The following is a 12,133-nucleotide window of genomic DNA, read 5'->3' on the forward strand; positions in this document are numbered from 1 at the left end:
AAAGCAATCAAAAACTTAAAATTTTTTGTGTTTTATTTTTACCTTTGATAGTCTAGTTTCTTTTTGAAAAATGTGCTAAAGAAAAAACACAGGCACTTTACAGTTTGTTTATTCAACATTGTTTTATAATTTTAGGTAACTTAAATGATACGAAGCGTTTACCAAAATCAAAATAATGATAAAAGGTAGTGTGAAGTAAATACCCAGAAACAAAAATAGCTCTGAAAACAGATTTTAGGCCTATAAGCCTACAACGAAACTCAACAATGTATAGTTAAAAATAATTGATTTTTTTTAAAGCTAAACTAAACTTGCTCTGCTGTTCGTTATTTAAACAAACACGGATTGTTACTTTACAGTTTGCTCCACCTTCACCTTCATAGCGCGAAAAACTGACTGCCTTTTTTCACAATTGGAAACAAACTTTTGTGACAGTTTTTTCATATAATTTTGTCTATTTTGTGAACGTAGCAAACTTCTACATGACCTAAGATAGTTGAAATATTGAATATTTGGGGGGGAGGGCGAAAAGCGTTTTACAAATATTGGAGGGGACACGTTCCCGGTGGGATGGACACCCATGAGTATGCATATATATACAGGGTTAGACAAAAAATCTAAAAACACTGCATACAGGACACGTGAGTTTGGCCCTCCACTATACATCACGTGTTACGGGAATGGGCGACCTGACAGACTTTCAAAGAGGCATGATCGTTGGTGCCCGTCTGGTTGGAGCTTCAGTGGCAACAGTGGCGAACATTGTGGGAGTATCGAAAGGCACTGTGCCCAATGTCACGAGGGCATACACAATTCATGGGCAAACGACGTCTGCAAAGCACAACAGTGGTCGAAAGACAATCCTGTCAGATAGAGACCGGAGGGCATTAAAATGGATTGTAACAGCTAAAAAGAAAACCACTGCAATGAAAATTACGTCTGTACTCAACTCCGGCCTACATAACCCGGTTTCATTGAAAACAGTGCGACGGGAACTTCATAAAATAAAAATTCATGGTAGGGCCGCTATCGCCAAAACCCTGGTCACAGCAGTAAATGCGAATCGTATGCGAATCGAATGCAAGGCGTGTCCAGTGGTGCAAGGACCACAAGGTGTGGACTCATGAGCAGTTCAAACACATAATGTAGTCCGATGAGTCGACTTTCACCTTGTTTACAACAACCGGTTGTGTTTACGTATGGAGAACACCATCGCAGGCCTATGATACAGACTGTCTGCTCCCATTTGTAAAGCATGGGTGGTTCTGTTACAATATGGGCAGTGATATCATGGTTTTCTGCAGGTCCCATCATAGCTCTGCATTGAATGATGAATGCTAATGTGTATGAGGCCATTTTGGGGACCAGGTTCTACCTATGGCCCAAATATTGTTCCCTGATGGTGATGACATTTACCAAGATGATTTGGCACTATGTCACTCTGCGAAAACTGTGAAATCATGGTTTGAGGAGCATGACCAGGAGCTATCACACCTCCCCTGGGTCACACAATCAGCAGATCTGAACATCATTGAGCCATTGTGGTCTGAGTGAGAAAGGCGCGTTCGGCCTCATTACCCTCCACCAACATCCCTTAAGGAACTGGAGCATGTTTTGGAGGAACAATAGTACAAAATTCCACACACCATGATTCACGAGCTGTATACGTCCATTCCACGTCGGATCCAAGCTGTTTTGGACGCAAAAGGAGACCCCACACCATACTAGATATGATCTTCACACTTTTGCAAACGTTTTAGATTTTTTTGTCCAACCCCTATATATATATCTATATGAATGATTAGAGTTGCCATGATTTGTGACTGCTAGAACAGGCATCAGAATCCATTATTGTTGACACCACTTGACCGTTTTATCAGACCTGATAGGGTAAATAACGGGCGTGCGCAGTGTCAGATGGTTAGTGAGCACTGAAGAACTACGGAGAATGCCGAATGTTCGTGTGAGACAACGTTACAAACACTTGATAGATGTTGAAATGGTTTCGTTGAGAGTCGCATGTGGTGAGGTAGGTAATGCAAATGTGATACTAGCTCGGTATTGGACTGAATGGGAACATCAGGGAAACATACGTGTCGTCAAGGTCGCCATAGTGTGTGTCAAGCACATCATAACACTTCCACATCAGCGCTTGATATCTAGGCACAAGTACTAACGTGTCATTCCACATAATTGATTGGAGACTACAAGCTGCTAGATTACTGAATAGCCGTCTCATGCGTAGACTACCGTTAACACCATAACACACAGTTTCATTTCGAGTGCTACAGTACCTGGGAAATAGGGACTGCTGATGAGTGACATCGCACCATTTTCAGCGGTAAATGTAGTTTCAGAACTATCTCGGATGACCATCGTATACAAGTATGGCAGCCCCGAGAGCAGAGGACGCATTGGAGTTACTTTTGGCGTCATAGAGTGGGCAGGCACCAGGTATGCCTTCACGTGACTCTGGTAGTGATTGAGGGAACTCAGACGGCACAATGGTATGTCATGGACATCCTACGTCATCATGTATTATCTTTTATTGTACAGTATAGTGTACGGTACATATATAGTACATATTATACAGTACAGTATCTGTCATCAGGACAACATCCATCCATGCATCCCACACGTCTCTTTGAACTTACTGCACGATGACGGAATACTCCCTTGGCCAGCAAGATCCTCCGATCGGTTACCAATAGAGCATGTGTTGCCCTAGCTCGGACGTCAATTCCGTCCCAGTGCAAATATCTAAGATATCGAGTGAGGGCCAGTCACAACAATTGAAGACCAAGAGTCAATCCATTCTAAGTGATCAAGCATGTGCCGCTCGACCATCTCCGAAAAATCTAACTTTTTTCATGCATGTTTATCCTATATGAGGGTAGTTCGAACCAGGATCATTGACTTTTTAAAACATCTCGTAGCTACGCAGCGGCTGCCGCCATTTTGCGTTTACTCGATTTGAGGCATTTACGGATTATTCAATTGACTATTTGACCATTCCTTCTAACTGTTTAACCTTTTTTGTCAGTCAGTGTAGGAAACTGCCACTAGTATGTTAATTATTTGGGTTCAGGCTTGTATGTCAGTCTTCAAAATGAATCAAAATTTTGAATGACATTATCAGACAGTTCACAAAATCTGAAGAATTTGTAAAGAGACTTCTTGTCATTTGCTTGTTTCAAATTTGGATACCTACACTGGGGCATCAGGTGAGATATATAGAAGAAATATATCTCAAAAAGTACTATGTGTCCTCAGCTATATACTTGTTAGGGTTCATTGAATTATGATTGGCAGATATGAAAATAAAACTATATTCGAATATATTATATACAGTATATAATGCAAATTTGACAAATCGAAAAAGAGAAGCGACTAAAAAACATCCTCCTCCCTAATTATCTTAGATACATGGTTTGGGAGTTATTCACTTTAGAATAAATTAATCTTTCGAATAATAGGGGGACAAATTAATCTTTCGAATAATACCATAAAATATCTCTCTAGCGTATCCATAAATTTGAAAGAAATTAAGAAAGAAATTTCAATTTACTTAGAAAATTTGTGCGTCCTTACTTTGAAATGAAGCAGGTTTTTGAATAACATCATTTACACGTGTCATGATCCATCAATTTGGGGAAAAACTGGAGAATTTGCTAAAGGAACTTTTCTTTTTTATTTTGGACATCCATATAAGTGCTCTTTATTCAATAATCTAAATGAAAGTTGTCTAGAGAAATAGTATTTAATAAGTCCCAGGCTATATATTTGCCAAGATTCATTGAAATATGCTATTTTAAGATTAAAGATAAAAATAAAAGTTTTTGAACCAAATACAGTAATTGAGGTGGACTACGTAAAAAGGGCACATAAGCTTCTGTACTTCTTTTACGCAGATTACATAGTCTTTCTGTCAATGATATTACTTTCCTGTCAATATCTCAAAAAAAGAGGGCGGTATACCTGTTTGAAGTTGATGATATCATATGCAGAGACCGTATTATAAACGACAAGCACTTTGCAATGGCATACCGGTATATTCAGATTAGGGGCGACCCACGGGGGTCCACCGAGGATGGACCCCCAAAGAAAAACTTACTAACTCAACATAAATTTGTACAATTTCTCTATAAACTATACTTGTTTAACAGGGAAATTACTGATCTAACATGAAAATTTGACCTTACACTTCATTTGTACTCTTGCTCTTATAAAAACAATCTAGTTCTATCATTTTTTCTCAAAAAAAAAAAAAAAAGGTGGAAATATATTTTTTTTTAAATAATCTTTTCGGGTGCATAATAATTCCCATTCAATACTACATAGGCGTAGTGGCTTGTAGTATTCATCCCCCAAAGCTTGGATCCCTTCCAAAATTTCTGGGTGCGCGCCTGATTCAAACGAATGCACACTTGTGAATGGAGGTTTGCTCTCTGATTCAGTTACCGTAGGAGTTATACCAAGTTCTATCGCTTCATTTTCTGCCACACAACTAGTGATTCTAGTACAGTACAATAGTTCCAGAGTGCTTGTTTATTCTACTGTGAGGTTGGGTGTACGGACATTTACTTGAAAATAAGTGATAGCTCTGAGAGTAGCAGTATTGACTTTGTGGGAAAGAAGAGAGCTAGGAAACTAATACAGAAACAGCAAAACAAACATCATAAAGAAGTCAAAGGAAAAAGTGTTCTGAGCTATGAATATACAACATTTAAAGGTAAGAGTACTGCTGGAAAAGTGCATGCTATTATTGATGGGTGTTATCATAATAAATGCTTCATAAAGTCATTATTGGAAAAGCAAATTATAGAAATTTTTGAGTATCGAATTTTAAAGGGGCTCAAAAGTGGCGTATTTGCGTGCTAATCAATGGAGAAATAACGAAAATAGTCAAACTTTGGATCTTCAGTTTGCGCAAACGGTCTAATTTTTTTTAAAAAATGACAAAAGACACTAAAATTTACCTTTATGCAAGGAATATACAGATTACTTTTTTATTTTTATAGCATCTAAATACTTTATTTTAGTTGTGTGAGGGCATGTTTGTTAATAATTCGTTAATGTGAGTGATTTTTATACATTTTATTTTCATAATGATTTTGCAGCTCTTCGCCCATCTGTCAACGTTTTCTTTCTTTTGTTTCATGAAATGGCCCAGAACTCATCACGAGGAGACTGCAATTCGAGTTCCACCCACATCCTAGTCAACTCTTCTACCAATTAAGGTGTGCTAAATTATGTTGACTTAGTCAAGGACTTTGTCTTAAATTTGGATTTTTAATCAAATTTTGGCATTGTGAGTCTTAAGGCGAATTTGCTCTAATGTAGCCATCTCTGTTTTGCTTGTCCTCACACTTTTCCTGCAGACTCTGTGACAAGTTTAACACATCTTTCAACTTCCTGAGTATGGCGTGAAACATTTAAAACGTCAAACTCATGAGCAGATTTGTCATATATAAGTGATAAGATAGTTTCTGTTGTCAAATTTTCGAGCACTGGAGGAGGCGACTGCTTACATTTTCTCCAATCTATCAGCTCACTGTAGTCTGTGGCATCAACATTTATTCAAGTTGCCAGAAAAGTTCTAACATATTTCAACTTGGATATTGACTTCTTGTCTCCAACACTCTCCCATAACCCAATTCTCATATGTATTGTCTCTCATACACTGTCACAGTTAATAATATGTTATTTGGATGACAGAACAACGCGTTTCTCTAAATAACAAGATCGATAAATCTTTTATTGTTGTTTGGCAAATGTCTAATTGTTTGAACTACCTTCAAAATATGTTTATTTCCATATTTCACTGACTGATATCTCTTTATGTCGAACCAAATAGGAATATATGTCTTTATAATGTAGTTTACAAACACTTTGAGTTCGTTTGTAGGATTTGTTTGAGAAACGTACACATGTCAGCCATTGGAAGAAACTGAGAGGTCTAGGATCTCTTATAGCTACATCTGGAGCACACTGCCCTGTCTGAATTGCTCTATTAGAACTTTCACGGCAACTTCAATAAATTTTGATGCCAAAAACTACAATGAGTTGATAAATTGGAGAAAATGTAAGCTATCATCCCCCTCCAGTTTCTTATAACTTATGCATGACAAATCTGCTCATTAGTTTGACTTCTTAAATTTTCCACGCCATAATCAGGAAGTCGAAAGGTGTCAAACTTGTTACGAAGCTTACAGGAAAAGTCTGTGGACAAGAAACCAGAGATGGTTACATTAGAGCAACTTTGCTCTCAAGACTCACAATGCCAAAATTTGATTTAAAAATCTGAATTTAAGACAACATTCTTGACTTAATCAACATAATTTAGCACATCTAGTTGGTCGAAGAGTTGAGCAGGATGTAAATGGAACTCCAATTTCAGATACCTTCTCGTGATGAGTTCTGGGCCATTTCATGAAAAAAAAATGTTGACAAATGGGCGATGAGCTGCAAAATCATTATGAAAATAAAATGTATAAAATAACTCACATCAACGAATTATTAACAAGCATGCCCTCACATAACTAAAATAAAGTACTTAGATGCTATAGAAATAAAAAAAAAATCTGTATATTCCTTGCGTAAAGGTAAATTTTTGTGTTTTTTTGTTATTTGTTTAAAATTTTTAGGCAGTTTGCGCGAACTGAAGATCCAAAGTGTGATTATTTTCGTTATTTTTCATTGATTAGCACGCAAATACGCAACTTTTGAAACCTTTTAGAATTCGATACTCAAAAATTTGGTTTTTTCGCATAAAGGTAAATTTTGGTGATTTTATCACTGTTTTAAAACTTTAGGCCTTTTGCGCGAACTGAAGATCCAAATTGTGAATTCTTTTGTTGTTATTTCATTAATTATCATGCAAATACGCAACTTTTGATCCATATTGGAATTCGATCTCAAAAATCTGATTCTTTCGCGTAAAGGTAAAATTTGGTATTTTTTGGTAATTTTTTTCGAACTTTAAACCGTTTGCGCGAACTGAAGATCCAAAGTGTGATTGTTTTCGTTAATTTTCCATTGATTACCATGCGAATACGCAACTTTTGTGCCCTATTAGAATTCGATACTCGAAAATTGGATTTTTTTTCTCTTCACCCTAATGTTCGTCCCTCAAAACTTGGTGTCTGTTTATGCTTAGTTTGTTTCAAATTTCGGTGAAACAGTTGCTGGTTGTTCAGAATAAACTCCTTTCGAATCAGTCTTTTGAGGAGAAACGTGGATATCATGTGAACAGGCCTTGATATATTTCGAAAAATATAGTTTTTAATGGGAGAACACTTGAAGTCAATTCTACATGAAGAATGTCACTATTGTAAAGCCAAAAGTAATCTATTTATTTTGGTACCTGAATATTGAACCTTGTATTCCACGTTTAAGGAGTACTACAAAGAAAAACTAACAAGAACTTTAAAATGTCTTACGAAACCTACTATGAATACTTCAAGACAAAATTTGCATTTAATATACAAAAACCCAAAACAGGAGTTTGTGATTTTTGTGAGTTCCAAAACAAATGAAAAGCTGATTCTCATGATCCTTCCAAAACTATTTATGAACTACATAAAAGAAAGGCAGCACAAAGAAAGGAACTTCATAAGAGTCTGTATCACTGCGAAATTAAAATACCTCTAATTTTACAGTAATTATGATATATCTTCAAATAGATAAAAGATAATCAAAAAGTGGAACAAGACCTCCCTAGACAGTATTATTTTGCGTGAGATACCGTTATCACGACTCAATTATCTGCTTTCGATTTCCAGCCCTTTAGAAAATCGGCATTTATTTTCGCGTTTCTAAATAACACCAAATGAAAAGCTACTAGGTGACTCATGATAACGGTACCTCATGCAAAATAACATCGTCTAGGGAGGTCTTGATCCACTTTTCGATTATCTTTTATCTATTTGAATATATATCATAATTACCGTAAAATTAACGGTATTTTAATTTCGCAGTGATACAGACTCTTAAAGTATTCAGATTAGAATTTGACTATTCCCAAAACTACCCCATCCCAAAACTACACGTGATTAACCAATGTTATAAAGGATGTTCTGGATTTATTGCTTTAATATTTCTTTAATGACGACTCGAGTTACTGCTATACATTTACTGAATGTGACGGTTGAAAAAATCCAAACTCTGTTATTATTATTATTATTATTATTATTATTATTATTATTATTATTATTATTATTATTATTATTATTATTATTATTATTATTATTATTATTATTATTATTATTATTGTATGTTTGTGCGAAAAAAGCAACTTCAGAAGTTTTCTCATATTTCCACGATCGTTTTGCTTTCTGACGCCACAAGGAGTCAAAATAGAAATTTTTAGGTGACTAAGATTAGGGCCTACTAGTTGGTTTGCAAGAGGTTATAGAAAAGGATGTGCTTCAACTTTTTCCGGTCAGAGGGCATAGTGTCTCCCAGTGTGACCGAAATTTTAGTGTGATCAGAAAGAAAATTTTACAAATGGAGGTGATTGGTTATCTAACTGCAATGATATTGTGTAGGGAAAACCCATCATCTTTTGAAGTTGTTATGACTCGAGTCTTTTCTCAACAATTTTATTAAAAAAAAACTGTCTCAAAAATGAAGATCCCCTAACGAAATATGTTATCATCAAATCATTGCATAATGGTGTGTTGCTGTGTTCTAAACTTATCTTGGACAGTATGATATGTTTGCTTATTGGCGACATATTCAGGAGGTTGAAGATTTTCGCAGCATAAGAACTACAAGGTATGTTTCTGTCCTTACACCAAAGTGAATCAATTAAAAATCAATTAAGCTCGCGCCAAGTGAACCTTGTGGTGGACAAACACCGTGTGCGTGGGTTTCGTTGGGGTTGTCCCGTTTCCTCCCACTTTCTTCATTCCACCATTTCATTCATTTCTCATTCTCACCGTCTCCTTTAGCATAGCCAGAATAACGTGGGACGTAAAACTCAGATTTCATTTAATTTTTTTCAATCATGTTAAAAGTTTGTATAGCTTTTTTACAGCAGGATGATATTGACTTTAACATATGAGTTCTCAATCTCCGTAAGTTTCGGTTTTAATACATGTTGAAAACTAAGATAGTTTCTGAACCTTAATATGGCTTTCAAGCATTCATTCTCTGCTACAAAAATATTCTGCGTAAAAAGGACACATTAACATACTGCACGTTTATGTCTATTACTCATTAATATACCAGTACAATACTGTGTGATCGAAAAATTACGTTTTAGCAAAGGATGTATCTTTTATGCGGTTTGTTGCCAACTCAGTAACCGTTATTTTATTGACAGCACATAGTATTACCACTCTCTTTTTGCGTTTACTCGAAACAAAGTTTCCTTCTAAGTGGTCTTTTTTTTTTTTTTTTTTTTTTACGCAGACCGCCTCAATTATTGTAGCTGAAATGATTCAGGGAGAGAGAGAGAGTAATAGAGAGAGGGAGATTGTGTTTTCAAATGAAAATGGTAGCATGTAACCTCATGAGGAAGACGATGGGCAGACAATTAAGCATATTATTAATAACCTTGATCACCAGTTCCAATAATTTTAAAAAGGGAAAAGAAAAAATAAAACGCCCAAATTATCAAGATCGGAATATATGAAAGGTACGGTGGCCTTTCCTACCGTTTCTCCCCATTTTCTCATTCCACCAATTCCTACATCATCATTCACTTTCCTTAATAATCGTCTTCTTCAGCCTAAAGGACATACTCGTGGTACGTTAAGCTGAAAATTTTCGTTTCATTTTATTTAGTATGAAAAGTGCATAAAATAAAATTCGAGAGTATGTGATAATTTGAAGCAGTAAAAGAAAGAACTCTTGACCAGGGATAGCCAACTCTGGTACTTTGAATTTAGAGTATTGCCATAGCTACCTGGTACTACTGATATCTACCACAAAATATTCTGCAAAAGGACGACTTTTAAATACGGAAAAGGCTTTAAATTCAGAGATAATGGCTAGCAATTAAAGAAGTGCAACATATAATATTTCAAAACATACGGAACCAATTCACAAGCATGAAAAACACACGTTGAAATTGCCACTTACCAAATATTGTTCATCCATGCAATCTATGTGAGGTCCAATAACAGTAAAGTATTTCATGCCTTGTGGTGGAGATGTATATGGAATGTCGACTGTTACCTAAAAATGAAAGATAACAATTGTATAAACATGATAAGCTTAAGATGCAACCAATTACCCTACATATGATAAACTAATATGTTAAAATAACCAAAATCCCCCTGAAGTAATTCAAACTCGGAAATTTCGTATCTCGAATAATTTTGGGATAATCATACAAACTTATCCTGATAACGAGATGAGAACATATTAATGTTTTTTTTACAAATTACTGTTAGAGTAGGTTAATGTAATTTACGTAGACCCTACTGGAAGTTGTGAAACGATAACAGCGATAATTTGGAGGAACTAATTCAACATATTACTTATGTCATCATTGTAATGCGAAGAGTGGACAACAATTTGCTTGTTTTCGAGTTAATATTTTTGTGTTTGGAAGAATTTGTGGGTGGAATTAGTCTAAAAGGTAAGTGATTGGACCACTGTTTCAACCTATATACATTTTATGAATGTATTGTCATAAATTCTCAAACATATCCTTAAGTTAGGAGTTTTAGTGTTTTCACTCAATAATCAGCATGATAAGTAAAATTTTAAGTTGCATTATTACTGGAGTGGGAAGCAATTTGAGTCTACTTGTTTCAATGCAGTCTATAGCTTCAATGCGGATACGCAGTTCTGCAGCAAGAAAGCAGGACTCAAGTACAAGAATCTCACACAGCCAAGTGTTATGAGCCACATAGATTCGTACAAGTAGTAGACGGATATAGTTTAACAGAAATGTCCAGGTGCTCTAAGTAACAAGTAAGGAAGTGTAAAAAGCATGGAGAGAAAGAGGCGCCTGAAACATCGTGCTTGACGATTCGTTTCAATCTTCCTGCTTTAAAGGCATTAGTGATGCACGTCTAAGCACTCAATATTATCGATGTAGTTCTTGCTCTGATCTTTACGGCGATGATGTGTACGATGAAAATTGAATTTAGTGTTTTCAGTGAGATGAATCGTTACACTAGATGTGCCAAGGACTGACAAAATACAAAAGGAACTTCATCTGCATTGGATGCAGGATGGAAGATGACTGAGGTCAACTTTATAACGCCCCTCCAATTGGCACACTTACGTAGACACGAGAAATGTCACTGAGTTACTTTTCACAGAAAGGATCGATACTAACCTTACCTTACGCTAATCCTCCATACTCTACTCTTTCCTATCCTACTTTACTTTATCCTATCCTAGCTACCTAAATCAGTTCTATTTTTCGGTGTGCATGAAGGTGAACTCGACTGTTTCATGTAAAATAAACCGGATGACTGAAACAGATTATAAGAAAGAGTTGCCAGTGAATAACGCTAGTGACGTTCTACAATGGAGCGAGTAAAGCAGTTGCTCCAGAGCGCACAGTAAAAGGGTGCAAGTACGAAAAAAAAGGATACGGAAAACTGTTCCTTATTCAAAGAACGTTTGAAAACATTTCAAAAGGTACTTTATGACTATTAGCAGTTAATTGGCAACGACCGATATCGGGGGTAGATCCAGGAATTTTTGAGAAGAGAGCGCAGGTCTGAAAAATAAACTTCAAACATTTTTCGATATTTGGTTTGCTAACTAAAAATGTGGACTGTAGTGCTTCATAATATGCATTTATCTCCGCCCTTCTGGAGGCTGAATTGAGGAAAGCCATATTGTTCAACACGAGCGAATCCAGGATTACTATGAACTGGAAACGCATAAATTATCTGTAATGAGTGGAGAACGCACTCAGAATAATCTTTCTTTTGAGAGAAAATTAAAAAAAAAAAAAATCCACACCTTTGAACAAGCGCTTCATTAGGGACTAATTTATATATCTTACTCCCCGCACCCCCTTTCTGGATCCCGACTGGGCGATACCCGGACAATCGTCACTGCAATGTTTGTCTAGCTAGCTGCCTAGTGAAAGTTTTGCATAATGAGTCATTGCAATCAGCGCGCCGCGCCACCACCCGGGAATAACATGAAATTTGGG

At 36.2% G+C, this 12,133-nt stretch overlaps 1 protein-coding gene across 1 annotated transcript in view; it reads right to left on the reverse strand.

Annotated features, from left to right (window-relative positions):
• Positions 1–12,133, reverse strand: part of LOC145686348 (arrestin domain-containing protein 3-like) — a 510,445-nt gene that overhangs the window by 115,814 nt on the left and 382,498 nt on the right. Inside the window, exon 5 of the mRNA XM_081759592.1 lies at positions 10,090–10,185. Within this exon, the coding sequence (XP_081615718.1) occupies positions 10,090–10,185 (96 nt within the window). The remainder of the gene's footprint in view (positions 1–10,089; positions 10,186–12,133) is intronic.

Source organism: Thermobia domestica, chromosome 5, assembly GCF_964235325.1.
Source record: "Thermobia domestica chromosome 5, izTheDome1.hap1.1, whole genome shotgun sequence".
In the NCBI taxonomy this organism is placed as follows: domain Eukaryota; kingdom Metazoa; phylum Arthropoda; class Insecta; order Zygentoma; family Lepismatidae; genus Thermobia; species Thermobia domestica.